The 19,282-nt window shown below is 38.2% G+C and overlaps 1 protein-coding gene across 20 annotated transcripts in view; it reads right to left on the bottom strand.

Moving 5' to 3' along the window:
• LOC131234979 (uncharacterized) overlaps nt 1–19,282 on the bottom strand; it is a 35,300-nt gene that overhangs the window by 8,704 nt on the left and 7,314 nt on the right. For 13 of the 20 annotated variants that reach the window (XM_058232029.1, XM_058232032.1, XM_058232027.1 and 10 more), the window contains 3 exons: nt 15,971–16,063; nt 15,684–15,770; nt 12,222–12,353 (listed from right to left, as the gene is read on the bottom strand). In XM_058232029.1, coding sequence (XP_058088012.1) covers nt 12,222–12,353; nt 15,684–15,770; nt 15,971–16,063 — 312 coding nt within the window. The remainder of the gene's footprint in view (nt 1–12,221; nt 12,354–15,683; nt 15,771–15,970; nt 16,064–19,282) is intronic. The other 7 variants (XM_058232025.1, XM_058232022.1, XM_058232023.1 and 4 more) reach the window with 3 other exon arrangements.

The raw sequence follows: 19,282 nt of genomic DNA, 5'->3' as shown, positions 1-19,282 counted from the left end.
ATGAGGAAGGCCACACTATCGATCTGGATCGACGACGACATCTATGGAGAACCTCTTACCTAGGAGGTTGTGCTATGGATCATTGGAGTGAACCCGATCATCATGTGGATCCCACCATTGGATCTCATGATCGGGGCCCACTACCCGAGATGATTTAGGATTTTGAGTTTTTGTTATTATTCCTATTAGAAACATCATGAATGGCTTTAATTGTGTTAATTAATTGTTATTTTTGTTACTCATCTCTAAGTCTTAGTGTGTGCACATGGCCCGGCTTTTAGGGTTTAAGGTTTTCTTATCAATAAGCAATCCCATATAGGTTTTTAAAAAAAAATGAAAGCTTATGAATAAAATTCTGCATTTTTTCTTCTCTATCCCTCTGAGTTTTTTTTTCTTTTTTTGTTAGCTTGTTAGTACACCCTACTATCAGTTGACACTTCACTGTTAGCCACCCCCACTATCTATCTCTCTGAGTTGAAGAAGCTAATTGGGTGCAAAACCCTCCCTTCCTCGAAGGGCTAACTACTGCAGTGCGAATCCACAACTATCCCAAATCATCCCCATCTCTTCCACCCCTCATCCACCATCTTTCACAGCCCTCCCTTCTTCAAATTTATCCTTTTTTTTTGTGCCCAAGTTCTCCAGTACAGTAGATTTCTAGATTTTGGCCCACTAGAGAGAATGAAACTTTGGCGGAGCACCACGCACACACCGAAAGGTAGATCATTGCGAAACTTGGTATGAGAGTGAGCCTCCCCTGGCCGACCACACCCAAGGAGTTCATTTCTAATTTTGTAGGCCCCACACATGTGCAACCAGACAGCCACGGACGTGCGTCCAGGTGGGCTTGCTGTCCACACGCAGAATCATTCTCAGGTTCTTCTCTCTCCTCTATTTCTCTCCTCTCTCACCTTAAATCCCAAGCCCTAACCTTACAAAATCTCAAATTCTAAGTATTTCCAACTTTTGCAAACCCTAGGATTCCCCTATCTGAAACATGGTGAATCTCTTGGATTGGGGAACAGTCCTTTGCAGGATTGGATGAATCTACACTCCATTGGGTATTGTTTGGTTTATAATTCTACTTGATCCAACCCTAAACGTGTGTAGGCTTAGACCCTCATAGATTCCCCTTGTTGAATGTTTGAACGTATGTGGGATGTGATTTTTTTGTGATTGTTTAGAAATTGGTATGATCTAAAGCTTGAAATCTTACACCTCATATTTAATTTCATGTCCTGCATCAAATGTACAATGAAAGCAGAAATTATAAGAGATAGTAGTTTACTGATTCGAACAAGCCACGAATCTCTTTCCTCAAGCACTATCTATGCCCTTGAGAAAAAGAGAAAAGTATGACAGATAAAAAAAATAATAATAATAATGAAGAGAATAAAAGAGAGAGAGAGAGAGGAGAATATTTTTTTCCAATCTCGATCACAACCGTCAAATTGTGAGACGACTGTCTAGATGATCTTCAAAAAATATTTTAATAAAAACCTATCCTAATCACAACCATTGGATCATGATAGTTCAGACCAAATATATCTCTAAAAAATCATCCAAAATATTTCAACAAAAACCAGTCCTAATCACAACTGTTAGATCATAAGGCAACAAACTAAATAATATCCCGAAAATCCAAAAATAACATTAATAAAAAAAAACTCTAATTATGACTATATAAAATTCACATTGGAGATGAAAGGATAGTTGAAATGATTCTCAAAAAAAAAAAAAAAATTGCAATAAAAACTCTATAGAACTCCATCCTATAAGTGGGGCTTTTATCAAAAAATAAAAAAGTTTACTCCAATTAAAAAAATGACTTCAATCAATCCCAATGGAATCCCCAGTGAAGAGACAAGCTAGACTAATCCAAAAAAAAAAAAAGGGGGGAGAAGGCCAAAATAAAAATCAATTGACATCGCCTTTCTCTTGAAATTAGGAGATACTTTTCAAAATAATGACTCAAAAAGTTTTAAAAAAGAACTTTGTAATAAAACCACATGGAACTTTGTTCCATAGGTGGGGCCATTTTTTACAAAAAAAAAAAAATTCTTAAAGAAATCACTGCAATAAAACCCCCATAGGGCTTATGTTGACAAATGTCTTAAATTTAAAGTTTTTTAGGTTGCTCGACCGGTCGAGGGCCTGACTCGACCAGTCGAGTGTCTACTAGACCGATCGAGGCCCACTCGACTCGAAGTCCAGCGAGTGCTATTTTTTGGAGATCCGGGTTGCTCGACTAGTCAAGGGTGCCCTTCGACGAATCGAAGACTTGGCTCGACTAGTCGAGGGTTACGCAGCCTACGCGCGGACTGGGTAAATTTGAGACAGTTTCCGGACTTTTCCAAAGGAGGTGCATAAGTAGAGTTTCCTAAACTATAAATAGGGGTCTCTAGGGCTATTTTAGGGCATGCTAAGGCTTTCTAAAGGGGTTCCAAGGTTCCTAAAGGGGTTTTAGGGTTTCTAAAGGGTATAGCAATGGTGAGATTCAAGGTTGTTCAAATCGGGTAAGTCCTTTCTCTTTGTAATTTATATTTCACAGTGGATTTCTATCGCTTTGTGCCGTGGTTTTTTCCCACTAGGGTTTTTCACGTAAATCGTTATATTCTCTTGTGATTGCTTGGTGCCATTGGATTGTTTTCCTAGATCTAGATCTGTGTGATTCCACAGCACAAATCCCCAACAAGTGGTATCAGAGCAATCGTTGTGGCACAAATCTGAATATGAAGGATTAGTAATAATGGGAAGCGCCAAGTTTAATATTGAAAAGTACTCAGGTAAAAATAATTTTGAGTTATAGAAGGTTAAGATGATTTGCCTATTTACCAAGTAAGGCGAGATTAAGGCTCTTGAGGAGTAGAAATCCACTATGAAAGATTAAGAATGGAAAAACCTTGATAGTAATGTTTTAGCTTCTATCTATTTATGTCTCATGGATGAGATTCTCTATAATGTTTTGAGGGAGAAAACTGTGGCTAGTTTGTGGACGAAGTTAAAAAATATATATGCCAAGAAGTCTTTTGAAAATCGTCTACATTTAAAGCTACAATGTTATACCTTCAAGATGGCAGAGGGTGGAGATCTGGAGGCCCACATTAGCAACTTTAATAAATTAATATGTAAATTGCTGGATATGGAGGAAGTGGTCAAAGATAAGGAACAGACATGTATATTATTGAATTCTCTTCCTACATCGTATGAGTCATTTAGGGACACAATGTGCACTGCATATAAAACCTTGAGTGTTAACATTGTTAGCTCAGCCCTTCAAGGAAAGGCTATGAGAAAGTTTAACATCGATAAGACCGAGGTCGAATCCACAGGGACCGATACCTGTACGTTTCCTGAAACTAGGTAGAAATAGAACTAGTCTAGGATGCGATCTAAACCAAATAGAATTTAAGAAATAATTGTGGAATAATTATCTAAAACTTTAAGGAATTCAGAGGAAGGAAACTAGGGATTCAGAGGATCCACTTGTAGAGATCAGGGAGAAATTATGCCTGCTTCAGAAATCATGGAATTTAACTAGACTTCCTTTGATATAGTTTTCAAGAGGTGAAGGGTATATGAATTAGAATGGATTCCATCATCTAACCATGCCCAGGAGACAAAGCAAACAACAGGATTAAACTAATTACCAACCAATCAACAATGTATGAAGATCAGGAAGGGTACTGTCATCCTACCATGCCCATGGAGCAATGATGAACAACAGGGCTTCCTGACTTCATAAACATAAAAAGGGGAAAGAAATATTCAAAGCCATTGCAAACCCATTGTAATTTCAGTCACAACAGACCATTAAAGACTAAGAAAAATATTCCTTTAATAATCAACTAAATCAAATTCAGTTTATGAATTTTAAAGGCACAAAGTAGAATCTCCCATCTCGCTACAGGCTTCACCTCTTAGCCCTAGCTAAGAGGTTTAGCCACACATGAATGGCCTGAAACTAAAACAAATACAAGGGAAAAGAAAAATGGAACACAAAGAAAAGGAAAGAAGAAAACCCTTAGTCTTTTTCTCCCACTCACATTCCAGCAGCCTACTCACGTTCCAGCCTTCAGATCTCCCTCCAACCAAGCTCTCTCCCCACTTCCTTCACAGTCTTCTCTGTTTCTCTTTTTCTTCCCACGCTGCCAGCAGCCAACCTCCCCTTGGTATGGAATCCAAAAGATGCCCCTTCTCCCTCCTTCATTCTCTCTTTATAGCTTGTTAAGGGTGGAGGAGAGGTCTGTTTGGAGAACCGACTTTCTGGCGTCCGTCCTTATGCACAGCAACATGCGAACTTGAAAGTCAGTGGCGTTGCGCAGGTTACCCAGCATGACACATATTCGGATAGATTTTGGGACAATTGACCATCCTCATTCTTCGTTTGGTCTTCATGGATGGGGAAGGTCTTAACTTAGGGAGCTTATGGACGGTTCAGATCACTGGCCCGATCACCGCCATGATCGCACAACGTCTCCGAAACCGGACGGCGATCGGATCTGCATCGCGTAAGGCATTACGCAAGTGGATGCGCTGACCTCTGTGGGACCCACTTGTAGTGAAATTTTCGTGGATCAAGGCCGTTCATTGGCTTCGTAGGGACAGTTCAGGCCATTATTTAAAAATTAAGTTGCATTGGAGTTCTTGGTGGGCCACAGTAGTGATCAACGTTCATCGGCTCCTTCTTCTTTCCTGCGCTTTTTCTAATGCATAGTTTCACGGAAATGTCAAGGGTTTCCTAGAAATCTTCTCCTGGACAATCTGGCCGGCTTGGATCAGTCATCCGATGACTGCAAGTGGACCACACACCCACCCAGCGGACGGCCTGCGTAACGAGAAAACAGAGATTCCTTTCTCTGTTTAAAGAAAGTCTCTCAACAGAATCTGATCAAGTGAGGCGGTATAGTGCACATGGAGTGCACTGTGAACAGTGCACTGGCGCTGCCAGTGGGGTCCCGTTCCAATATTTCTGAAGAATCTTCACCGTCCATCTGTTGTATCATTAAGTTTAAGGGGTTGAGACCAAAGATGAGGTGTATCCAGAGATCGATGGGCCCCGGATCGAAATTGTGGGCCGATCTCGTCCGTTGAGCCACTTCCACACGGATCCAATGGATGAAATTTTTCGTGTACGGTTCATTTATGGTCCTCGGCCATGTATGGAGTTTCAAACCGATCAAATGGTGGGAACCCTATGATCTTGCATTCGGGACACTTTTCAGGCACTTGAGCTTCAATTCCTCGATTTTCTTAGATCCCTGGCGTGAAATCTTCAATCTTGGTCTCCTAGGGTCCATCGCTTGCCTTGATGACTTGACTATTAAATCCGTGCTCTTACTACCATTTTTCCAGTCAAGTTCATGAATCCGCCCGCATCACAAACATGATTAAATCAGCCGTTAAACAATACTATGTTTGTAAATCCTGGCAATAACTAAGGTCCGATATGCAATATTTGACCCTCAACACACCCTTCAAGGAAAGGCTATGAGAAAGTTTAACATCGACATGGGGATATCTTCTGCTGCACTACTTACAAGTGGAGGGAATTCTGAATAAGGTACAAGTTGTTCAAGTTGTAGATCCAAATTCAAGGGCAAGGGCAAAGGAAAGGTAAAGTGCTGGAACTGTGTGATGGAAGGACATGTGAAGAAGGATTGTATAAATCTTAAATTTAAGAGAGATGAATCTGAGGCTTCATACAGGGAGGCCAACGCTGCCATGTCAGATGGATCGAGTGGATATGATGGTGATTTCTTATTTGTGTATACGATCAGACGCTCATACGATGATCGTAAGGGCGAGTAGATTCTAGACACAGGGGCATCTTTTCATATAACTCCTCATCGGAGTTGGTTCACCAGCTACAAGGAGTGCAATGGTGGACATGTATTTATGGGCAATGACAGTGCCTATAATGTTGTGGCTATTGGTATAGTGTGCATCAAGATGTTTGATGGGGTGGAGCGTACCCTGACAAATGTGAGGCACGTTCCTGATTTGAAGAAGAATCTGATTTTTCTTAGTTACTCGAGACAAAGGGCTGCAAGTACACATGTATTGATGGTGTTCTTAAAGTATCTAAGGGGGCATGGGTAATCATGAAAGCACAACGACTTGATAATGTTTACAAGTTGATCGGGAACACTTCAAAAAGTGGAGCTGCAGTGGCTGTAACAGATTCCACCTCTGCACATGTGTGGCATGCTGGGCATGGCCACATGAGCGGGTAAGGCAGAAAGGCTGAGACACATGGATAGTGATATAGAGCAGGTGGAGTAGCCACCTGCTAAAAGAATCACATAGCATAATCGTGAGATATCGACAAGGTACATGGACGATTCCAATATCGCAGGGGATTCATCTTCTATTCAGATGGCTCTAGATAAGCCTAGTGCTAGGAAGTGGAAGGTGACTATAGGTGATGTGATGGACTCGTTGTACCAGATAGACACATGTGAGCTGGTGGAGCTTCCAGTGGACTAGGATAGTGGTTGAATGCAGGTGGATCTTCAGGAATATACAGCATAGATACAGAGCGAGGTTGGTAATGAAGGGTTATGCTCAGAGAGAAGGGATCGGCTTCTTAGAGATATTTACACCAATGGTATAGTAAGTGTCTATTAGATTTGTGATTGGCACTGATTGGCCAATACGATATTGAGCTAGAAGGATGGATGTGGAGTCTGCACTTCTCTAAGAAAAATTGGAAGAGCAGATCTACATGAAGCAACCAGAGCGGTTCGAAGTTAAAGGGGCTGGGAAGAAAAGTTTGTAGGAGGTTGTTCACGACCTGTCGCCTAGGCAGTGGTTTGATTTCTTCATAGTGAGTCAAGAATTGTATGCTGATGACATATAGATTGCCAATTATGACATGTCTGAAATCAATGTACTGAAGACTCGGTTAAGTGGGACATTCAGGATGAAGGATCGAGGGGCTACAAAGATGATTCTTGTATTTAGACTAAAAGAGGAGTAGGTTTTGGTTATCTTAGGCAGAATACCTTGGGTAGGTATTGATCAAGGATGTAATGGACCAAACAAAGCCGGAGAGCATTCCTTACGTGTTTCTCCTCAAAGTTTTCCTTGGGACATGTCCCAAAACAGATGAGGAAAAGCATGATATATCTCATGAGCCTTATTCAAATGCGATTGGTAGTGTATGCCATGGTCTGGATTAGACCGGTTATTTCACAGGCTATCAATGTTGTGAGCAAGTACCCCAGCAAGTAATATTGGGTAACAGTGAGATGGTAAGAAGACTACGTCTTTCCTTTTGAGAAGACGAGCAAAGGTGGCTGGGCACGTGGATTCTGATCCAGTAGACATGCTCACCTGATCATTCCGCAGATAAGTTCAAGTTCTGTGCAACTTCTCTAGGCTTGGCAATTACATAAAAGAAGGACAGAGTGTGGACGAGAAAGCTATAATACAGAAATAAGAGAAGAGGTCAAGAAGCTACACGATTGAAGATTGAAGACATAGTGGAGAATGTTGATAGATGTCTTAAATCTAAAGTTTTTTGGGTTGCTCGACCGGTCGAGGGCCTGGCTCGACCAGTCGAGGCCCACTCGACTTAAAGTCCAGCGAGCACTGTTTTTGGGAGATCCGGGCTACTCAACCAGTCAAGGGTCATCCTCGACCGGTCGAGGGTGCTCTTCGATCAGTCGAAGACCTGGCTCGACTAGTCGAGGGTTACGCAACCCACATGCGGACTGCGTAAATTTGAGACGGTTTTCAAACTTTTCGAAAGGAGGTGCGTAAGTGGAGTTTCCTAAACTATAAATAGGGGTCCCTAGGGCTATTCTAAGGCAATGCTAAGGCTTTCTAAAGGTATTCCAAGCGTTCCTAAAAGGGTTTTAAGGTTTCTAAAGGGTGAGATTCGAGATTGTTCGAATCGAGTAAGTCCTTTCTCTTTGTAATTTCTAGTTCATAGTGGATTTCTGTCGCTTTGTACCATGGTTTTTTCCCGAAAGGGTTTTCTACGTAAATCGTTGTGTTTTCTTGTAATTGCTTAGTGCCATTGGATTGCTATCTTAGATCTAAATCTTTGTGATTTCGCAGCACAAATCCCAAACAGCCTATCTCCCTAAATGGTAAACTCTTCAAAAAATCAAAATGTTTTCAAAATAAGCACCAGGTGTCCGAGGCATGAGGAGGTTTTCTATACCTCTCAGTGAGGACTAATGTAATAGTAAAATAAGATTTAAATTCTCTTGGTTTTATCGAAGTTATAAAATTTATAGGTTAAATAAGCACACTTAGCCTTAACTCTCAATGTCAAGATGGTCATGAAGTGGCAAAAAAAAGTAAATAAAATGACAAGTAATTGCAATCGCAGTTGGGGCAATCCTGCTTCATGGTGGAAAAGACAACTCGTAGCTTATGTGAAAAAACCATAAGATTGCATGGAAAATAGGTCACCCATACATACCTAGTCCAGGATGCTTGTGGTGACTGATTGAGTCTAAGTGGTACAATGAGTTACTCATAAGCCCGTAGAAAGTACAACGCGACAATCCACTTTGACATCGTAAAACAATTACTCCTAGGGTGATCAAGTCACAAAGGCCATTATAGATCCAACCAGTAGACAGATCTCCACAAGGCTGCAAAGTGCAGGGGCGACTACCATCCAAATTCATAAACATTTCCAATGATATTACCGATATGATGTGAAACGGTTGTGATTAGTTAACCGTAAGATCACAAAAAGAACAAGGACAATCATAATATTTTCCTCAAACTCTCGTGGTATGTGTGACTTATTTCTTCCTTAGGCAATCAGTGGATGTCCACACCAAGGTAAGAAAGAAGTCCACACTACATCATAACCTAACTAGAGAGGTGGGGTGTCCAATTGCTTTGGCATTTTGTTGAATACAATCTTTTTCAAAAAGGAGCAGCTGTAAATGACACAAGGAGGGACACGATGAGGTCAATCACAAACATCCTTAAGGGATAACTAATATGAATCTATGGAACTCTCTAGACTCCTCACAGAGCTTCCTCGAGGTGGGGTGTCCAATTGCTTTGACATTTTGTTAAATACAATCTTTGTCAAAAATGAGCATCTGTAAATGACGCAAGGAGGGACGCAATGAGTTCAATCACCGCCTTCCTCAGGGGATAACTACTCTGAATCTACGGAGCTCTCTAGACTCCTCATAGAGCTTCCTCGAATCCACGAGGAAATAAAACATAAATAATTCCTAATAAATTCAAAATAAATTTATTGATGATAAAAAAAAATGAAATTACAACTCTTTAAATAATGAGCTCAACCCTAGGATGGAATTATAGTCTTACACTCCAACTCAAAAACCCAAAAAACGTGACTTATTATAAATAGTAAACTTACTATTTATAGACAACATTTATTCCTACTAGACTTCATGGTTTTCAGCTAAAAATAGTAAGCTTCCTATTTTGCCTAACCACGTTGTTCTCTTAATTTTTCTAAGCCATTTTTATGTTGGGCATGACTTCTGCAACTCAAATGATTAAAAAGTTATACTCAAACTAAAATTTACTATTTATAGTAAAAAATGAAAATAAACGAGACTTTTGACCATTAATAAGATCGAATCTCGTAAATCCGGCATGGGAAACGCAACATAACAAGGTTGGTTGTCTTAATTAGGTTCTCCTACCCCATAATCATATATAATATGTCAGAAAACTTATCTCAGTTTACGAGATACAACTGATTTAAGGTCCTGATGATCCAAATCATTTCCACCTCCAATCAGGCCTTCTCTGGTCCTTCTTTGCCATATAAGTCTCCACGACTCATTCTACATCAATCCCCTCCACTTTGAAAGAACTCGACCTCAAATTCTCGCCCAACTTCGGTTTATAATACTCGTTTAGGTCTGCGACATTGAAAGTACGTGTGATCTCCATGTCATTTAGAAGATCAACAACATAAGTGTTGTCATTGATCTTTCAGAGGATCGGTATCAGTCCAATCTTCTTGTTCTTTAACTTATTATAGGTCTCAATCGAAAATCTCTCATTGCTTAGACAAACCATAACATTGTCGCCCACATCAAACATTTTTTGTCGTTGATACTTATCATCTTGCTCCTCGTACTTGTCGTTCGAAGCTTGCAACTTGACTTGTACGTCTTCATGAATGCCCACGATTCAGTCCGCCATATGTTCTATTGCAATGCTCATGCCTAGGAGCTTGGGTGAATGGACCAAGTTAAGTGTGTGGCGAGGCACATAAATATTAATAATTTGGAACGGGGACTTTCCTGTTGAGTGGTTCATCATATTGTTGAATGCATACTCTGCTTGAGATAAGGACAAATCTCACTACTTCGGATTGGAACTTGAAATACATCGGATGAGGTTTCTCAATGTGCAATTCACGAATTCAGTCTAACCATTAGTCTGCGGGTGGTAGGCACTATCGAACTAAAGTCGTGTACCAAACTGATTCCATATAGTCCACCAAAAATAGTTAATGAACTTCGTGTTACGGTCAGAAGTAATGGTCTTAGGAACCCCGTGTAGTCATGCGACCTCTCTGAAGAATAGATTCGTCACGTGTGTTGCATTGAGAGTCTTTCTTATATGGGATAAAGTGCACCATCTTTAAGAAATGATTTACCACCACGAACGCTGAATCCATGCCACGTTGTGTTCATGAGAGACTAAGGACGAAGTCCACAGATAAGTCCTCTCAAAACCCATCAGTCACAAGTAACGGGGTGTAGAGGCATGTATTCTGAGATTGCCCCTTGGATGTCTAACAGACATGACAGCGTTGCATCGCTTTATCTACGTCACGTACTAATTGCGGCCAGTGTTACCATTCATCAACAAGAGCCCACATCTTGTCTTGCCCAAGGTGTCTACCAAGTCCACTTTCATGTATGTCTTGGATAATTTTCTCCCTAAGAGAACTTTAGGAGATGCACAGTTGATTTCCTTTTATGAGGAAACTATCTTGTTTATGTAGGTCACTGGGATAATCCTCTTGACACATCATCCATGCATCCTTGAAGTCCTCATCCTCAGCATATAACTCCTTGTAACCAGTAGTGATGCACAACGGCTAAGTGCATGATCCACTTTGTTCTGCTATACTGACTTTTGCTTCAGAATGAACATAAATTCCTTAAAAAATGTGACACATCTAGCATACACAGGTTCATGTTAGACTGACTATTAATAAACTTTAAGGCTTAATGATTAGTATAGAGAACAAACTCTCTCTGAATCAGATAATGTTGTCAATGTCGCAGCGCTTGAACTACCACATCAGCTCAAGCTTATATGTCGACCATTTCTTTCGGGCTTCACGGATCTTCTCACTGTAGAAGGCTACCAGCCTTCCCTCCCGTGATAAGACTCCTCCAATTCCAACATATGAACCGTCACACTCACACTCAATTCAATTTGGAAAAAGTCTAATCGTCCAAATTGAATACACATGTGTGGTTCATTTGATGAGTGTACTGCACTAAATTTTGGAATATGGCATGAAACAATGTGCATTAAGTAATGAATGGCTTAGATCGATCACATCATCACATGCACACATCCGATGGCGAGAACCAACCCCTCCATTCTATCAAAACCCATTGTTATTGACCTCTTATTCTCTCCACTTATCTCTCATGGTACCCGTCATCTTCTTCACATCAGGACCCCTATGTGAGATTATTAGAAAGCAAGGACGATTTTGCTAGAGGGATCAATAAACCAAATATCCAATGTTGTGGATCTTGAGGTCAGGTAGTGGAGTAGATCTTAGAAAATCTAAGTATCCATAAATATGTTAGTTGTTTTAGACGGCCAATGTCATTAGTAGGTAAGCACTCTTTTTATGACTAAGTTCTAAAAGTCCAAAGAATGACCAATTGAAAATTGAAAAGAACACTAACAAATAGCATGAATAAAGATTAACAAATCTTACTTTAGCCATATATTGAAATGAAATTTGTACTCTCTTATCAATGAGGTTAATTATATATTCGATGGGCGAGAAGAAAGAACACAAGTCTATTGAAGTTCAACATAGCTTATCCAGATAGTGAAAGTCAAAATACAAAAGTTATTAGGTTATTTACTTTCATGATTTTACATTTATTTTTGTCTATTTCAACCTCTCTTTTTTACATTGGGCATATAAAATTTGAAGAAAAAATAACATTTTTTCAAATGTAGTTAAAAATTTTAATTACTTTGTAAAGACTACTAACCTATAAATTGCAGGACCACCAATGCAGGCTTAAAGAAATAATTGCACATGCTGTAAATAGGTGGAAATGAGTGTTCGTTGTTGTGACTTCCTCCTTCCCTTTGATTATTTTTGCTTCCACTACCTCGATCATCTTGTAATAAAATGTATCCAAAGGTTAACACCGACAAGCAATACTAAGGTGAAGAGATACTTAAAATCAAGACATGTTTCATTGATATCAAAAGACAACATATTTATTAAAAGTAAATAAAATAGAAAAATGAGCCCCTAAGTCACAGAGTTACATCAAGACACCTGGACAAACCAATCACAAGATCTGGATTGTTCATTAGGTCTAGTATATATTTCATGAGCAACCTTAAAAATATAAGACCATTTAGACAACCAAATCCATCCATAAGGTCTTCTTCTTCTTCTTCTTTTCTATAGCCTTTCAGTTTCCAAGCCATATTTTGATGATATGGTTAGGATTGCTTAATAATAAGCTTTCAAAGAATTAAAAAAATTGAAGCAAAAGCAATTAGGTATTATAGTTCACTATATAATTTAGAAGTAAATCATCAATTAGAGAATTTTCTTATATGCATTCCAAGGCTAGTCACTGATCAAGACAGTGCAGGATTGTTTTGCATGCCAGACATGGAAGAGGTTAAGGAGGTAGCCTCTAGTATCCCGGGAGACAATGCGCTAGGTCCAGAGCATCATAGGCCACGATATTTTCAAAGCAACATTTGACTTGTTCCAAGGTGGAGAAATTTCAAGAGTAGTAGGAATTACTCTAATTTAAATTATTTCAAAAGGTCTCAACTCCATTCGAATGATGAGGTTTAGGCCCATAAGTCTATGTAACTATTTTTACAAGATCCTCTCTAAACTCATTGGCCTTCGCTTAGCTATAATCCTCTCTAAACACCGATTCAAATAATAGAACTTTCCCTTCCTACTCAATTGGTTGCCCACTTCCCTCAGCCATCTAAACACTTTCTCAATGACAGCAGAAGTATTAACTTTGGCCCGTCATACCTATTGGCTTTCTGACTTATCCAAACTTTCTAAGCTATAAAATAGGGAGCTAGGCACCTTAACTTTTTGAATTTTGAGAATGAAGCTACTTTATTTGTCCATAAGATGATCCATTACTGGATTAATTGATTCTTCTGGACATGCATGTCAAATACCAGAGAGAAGAATTCACATACCTGAGAGGCTAAGGTGCTATTGTAAAACAAGTGGTCTAAGCTTTCCACATCCCCTTGGATTTGTAAGCAATACCCCTCAAAATCAACAGTAGGGGCAATGGTTTGCTGACTAACAGGATTGGAGATGCTTTCAATCTGGTCGAGCTATCATTGGTTACCCATGATACTCTGATCCTCATAAGAACTCTGCTATCTCTCAATAGTGGAGTTCAGAGTCTATGTTGGCCCCACACTCGTGCTACCAATTCCTTGGCCTAAGATCTGTAAGTGATCACCATTAGCTAAATCGTTAAATCTGGGCATCTAATGACAAGGAAGAGGAGATATCCCATTCTATTGGGATATTGATGGGATCTGTCTCCTCTAGATTCTGAAGTGGAAGATATTCCATGGTCACTTTATGCTTGCCTCACCATGTGCCCCAGACTCTACAAGGTTGAATAGGGGCTGAAGGTCTGCTCTGCTCATGATTCTCTTCGGCTGATAATTGTGGACTAGAAGGAGAAGAGTATAGAATGGGAGACTCCCTAGTTCATACATGGCTCTCTAAAGCTTGGGATGCAAGAATCAGGCTAGTGCAGCAATTGCATTTGGATGCTATCTGAACTTTAAATGTTTAAGTCGTACAACTTAGATTGCTTCATCTTATCTAGTAGGAAAATTCTTGGTCCATAGCCTTGATCGATCATCTAGTAGATGTTGGAGGTAGCTTGCTATTGTTGATTTGGTCATGATGATGTAGTAGAGTTATTAGCTTATAGTAGTTGTTACTGGTCATATCTGAGTGGTTGGATGTAAATGGTATGGTTGGTGCAAGATGATACTCTTTGGGAAAATCTTTTGCTGGCTGAATGGGTCGATGAATATTTTGTCTTGTCATGTTATTTTGATAATTTTGATTGTTGGATAAGTGGTAGTCTATACATTATTAATGTATTATGGCTTTGTATATTCTTTGTTGTTCACAAGTTCAGGACTTAGCCATTTCAGTTATTTAGTAAGTAGCCTATACACAATCTTGAATTAGTTCATACAACTCTTAAATTAGATATTTGTCACTTTCAATGGTTGTGCTTTTAATGTAAATCAAATCTATTAATTAAGAGTCATGGTTGTGGAAGTTATGCTTACTTAGGGACCTACATGAGCTGGGTAGGGGTGCTCCTCACAATATTAAGATAGGAGAGGTTGAGGACGTGTATTGGCTAAGGTTGTTCGCATTACTTGAAGTGGAGTTTGAATGATAGGTGCTTCTGACAATATTGTTGCCCAAATGATAGTTGTGGCTTGGATTGTAGATGATATTACGATAGGTTGTTGTTATGGCTCTTTTGTTGTCTTGTTGCAAGTTGTTGCGGTTGTTAAGGTTATTGAAGTTGTTATTGTGGCTTTTTTGTTACTGGCATGTGTTAGTAGTTGTGGCTTTTTATTGTCCTACTACCATTGTGTTTTGTGGAATTGAATATTGTGGCTTATTTTGATAGTTGTATTTAACAACTGTTGTGGTGCTTTTTTTCTTGTAAAATTTATTGTTTTATGTTGTTTAGTGGTGTTATACAATAGGTAAGACTCGTTTCTATTTGTGGTACCCACCAGAATGATTGTACAACTATTTTGCCATATCAGCAAAGTTAAAGGTGGTGTGCTACCACCTTTCTGTAAAACAAAATCAACCCATGATTCAACTTATTGAATAGAAATATCAAATTGTTGATTGGACCTACTTATAAAAATGATTGCTTGTCCACTTTATAGGTTATTGATTAGGTATTAAAATTGTCCGATCGATTCTCACAATCGCCTATGAAATGTTTGCTAGACCTGATGAATTGTCTAAATCTAATAGATGGGATTCCAAATAACTTGATTAAACACGACACCACCATAATTGCGACATTGTTGACAACTTGTGGTCTTTCCCATATGCAGAATTCCACACATGCATGTAGTATGAACATAACCAATGTTGTTTGATTTCACTCATTTATGAGTTTAGATCTCACATTGTGTGAGTTCTCTTCATCTCTTTGGTTGGGGGACATTGACAGCACAAACAGCCACTCAATAACTGAGAAGAAAATTAGTTTTAAATACAAGTTTGAGTATGCCATTATCATCATCTATTTTTAAGGTTAGTTACAGATTTTAGATTGAACTTGACATCACCACAATTATGAAGGTTTTGATGACACAATCATTTTCAATATATATAATATCTCATATCTATGTAGAATGAACAAATCATGTGGGATACCCCTCACCTGTTGATTCATATCTTTTATCATGTGGGTTCTCTTCATCTCGTTGTTTTCGGGGATATCGCCGCCACCACCATAGCCATTGAGGAACTAAAAAGAAAAGTAGTTTCTAATACAAGTTCAAATATGCCATTATCACCTTATGTTTTTAATGTTTGTCACATATTTTAGATTGAATTTGACACCACTACAATTGTGGTGGTTTTGACACCAACTAATCATTTTCCATATATAAAATATCACACATGAATCTAAAATGAACATAATAAATGGTGTAGGATACCACTCACCTGTGGGTCCAGATCTCAGATCATGTGGGTCCTCTTTGTCTCTTTGGTTTGGGGGAGATCGCCATAAGGCCCACGAACATAGCCATTTGGGAGCTGAAAAGAAATTTCATATTCAAATAAAGATACAAGTATGCCATCATCAGTCTCTAATTTAAAGCTTTTCACATATTTTGGATATATTTTCAAAATTTTTAGATCTTCATTATTCACCTTCACAATTGGTTGTCAAATTGTACTCTTGGAATTTTGAGAGACGGTTTTCAACATGTGTCTAGTAAGAAATTCATTTATTATTAATTATCCTTTTCTTTTTTGATCAAATTTTTTGATGGTATAAATTTATTACAATTGATATACGTTTCATTAATGACATCATGTTTGTAAATAAGGCATCGAGGGCCGTATCAGTTTTCCTAAAAACAAATGATATGATATAGGCACCGTGTATCAATCTATACCTATGTCGAACCATATTGGCCTGTATCAGTTGAATCCATTTTAAAGCCAAAAAATTAAGAAAATTTTTGAAAAATTGGAAAAGAGAAATTCAAAAATCTATGACCTTTTGTACCTTGAACATGTATATAATGGTGTGTTGGACACTTTTTGATAAGAATGGTTTTTATCAGTTTGACCTGTTAAAAGTCAACTAAAGGAGCCTAATTGAATATAAATCAAGCATGATTTGGTGAACTAGGGCCAATCACATTAAAATACCATAAAAAATGTTGAAAACATGAAAGAAGTGAAGATTTACCTATTTTCATTTTCTCCATAATGATCCATTCCACTTTGATTCATTGAATCGTACTCAAATCTTTTAATTTCATCCCTAAATTTGGTTTAAATCTAGCCTAAAATGACTTTTTAAGGTTCCTCCATCATTAAAATGAAAAAAAGTAGAATAAAAATGAAAAGAAATTGTAAAAAATAAAAATTAGACCTTTATAGGTGTATCAGCCTGTATTGCACTTGTGGTGGTCCCAAGACAGCCCAAGTTTTTAGAGTGACCCGTATCGCGTATTGTATTTGTATCAAGTTTATATAGATACAACGTGGTTAAATTATTGATTTGATACCGATATTCAAAACTATTGATGGCATACACAGTATTATGTTGCAACAATCCCAAGTGTAGGACTGTGTTGCAGTAATAAATCGGTGAGACCGAGTTTATTTTCACAGGGAATTGGGTTGAGAGCACAATAAAAAGTAACCAGCTGGTCTGGATTTTTAATGTAGCGGAGTAAAAGGAGAGTTTAAATAATAAATAAAAGCAACTAAGGATCCAAAAATTTCCAATTAATGAAATCTAAACTTAATTCGTCTTCTCAAGTTGATAACACAACTAGAATCAGATTCCAATTCATTCAAATCGGAAGATAATTTAATGAAATCAATCAACAATCATAAGATAAGAATTGAGATAAAGTAATTTCTCATAAAGATCTAAGAAATTAATCTTAGGGAATCAAAAACATCTATTGTACCCAGAGTAAATAATAGATCAATCAATTTTACAAATTGATTCCTTCCCCAATCTAAAAATGCAACCACACATAATCACTTATTCAACTTTAAAAACCATAACTTCAATTACAAATAAATTAAATATCAAAATCCATCAATTTAAAAACATTATTGTTGGCCGGAATTTCAATTTCCATAGCCCCATGAGGATATGCAGTTTTCACAATGAAATGGTCGTTCCATCTGCATCTTAACTTACTCGGAAAAAGATGCAATCTCGAATTATATATACAAGAGAAATTTTTGGTTTTGTTCAAATTGTTTCCAAAGTATATTCTTGTCATGGAATACTTTCATTCATTCCTTGTATATCCAAAAATTCTCATATGCTTCATTTTGTATCTCTTTCAACTCATTCAGTTGGAGTTTGCATAGCGAGGTAGCTTTATCTAAATTGAATTTGAATGTTATAATAGCCCAATATGATTTGTGTTCCAACTCCACGAGCAAATGTCAAGCTTTCCAATAAACGAGTCTATAAGGAGACATACCAATATGGAATTTATAAGCCGTATGGTAAGCCCATAATTCATTGGTTAGTTGTAAAGACTAATCTTTATGATTAGGATATACTATTTTCTCCAATATGTGTTTAATTTTCCTAATCAATGTGTCAGTTTAGCCCGCTTATTTGTGGGTGTTAGAGGGTACTCACTTTGCATGTAATTTCATATTTCTTTATTAAGGATTCAAAATGTCTATTACAAAAGTGAGAGCCTCCATTGCTAATGATGGCTCTAGGTGTTCCAAATCTAGACAAAATGAGAAAAAATTGGGGAAAGAAATTTCTACCATGGAAATCTTCGGGGGCTCCACCTTGATGTTTATATACCATCCAAACCTTTTATAAAGTCATTCCCCACTGGGATGAAGTGAAAACACACACACACACACACACACACACACACACACACACACAACACACACACACAAAATAAATAAAAATAGTCTGATAAAAAAAACTTTTATGACCATAAGAATGTTCCAATGATGCTCACTGAATCCCCACTGTTTTCTCACGTGTGGCCCACTCAAGTTTTGGATCAACCTCATTTTTGGTCATTGTCCTAAAATTATCTTTCAAAATGGATGAACAAAGTGGATTTCTCAAAAACATCTTGGTGGGTCCCACCCAGCATCGTTGTGTAGGAACTTGACTGATGTAGGAAATCCTAGGGGTGCACACGGAACTTGTAAACCGGACTGGAGCCGACCAGACCGCACGCGCGGTTTGGTCTGATTCTGAATCGCACAAGTTCTAGTTCCAATTCCGAAAATCAAAGAACTAGTTAGTTTGGTTCGGTTCTCAGTTTGGGGTTATGTAGAACCAAACCAAACCGTGTGCACCCCTAGGACATCCGCGTCTCATTCCATAAGCTGCTTACTCAAAACTAAGGCTATGAGTTGAGATGGAGATTTATATTATAGCAAGCTGAAGGTTGTCTACAACCACTTGGGTTTTTGTAGCTTATGGTTTAGTAATCCAAACATTTGATATGACGGGCAACACTATGGATGGTCCACATAACAAGATTTTCTCAAATTGGAAGAATTTCTACCCTTCGATAGGTGGTCAATAATATACTATCATCAACAAGTGCAATACTGGTTTACACTCAGTCAAGAAAAAATTTAAAATACTGTACAACTTGAATCTTCCAAACTAGCTTATTTCACTGCGGCCCATAATATCAATTGTTTGGTTAACTGAACCAAGACCCTTGGAACATACTGAAAACCCAACAACCTGTCAAAAGCAGATAATAAAGTAATAGATAGTGG

The sequence above is a fragment of the Magnolia sinica genome, chromosome 19 (assembly GCF_029962835.1).
Source record: "Magnolia sinica isolate HGM2019 chromosome 19, MsV1, whole genome shotgun sequence".
Classification (NCBI taxonomy): Eukaryota; Viridiplantae; Streptophyta; class Magnoliopsida; order Magnoliales; family Magnoliaceae; genus Magnolia; species Magnolia sinica.
The sequence above is the reverse complement of the archived record's forward strand: the minus strand, read 5'-3'. Positions and strand labels throughout refer to the sequence as shown.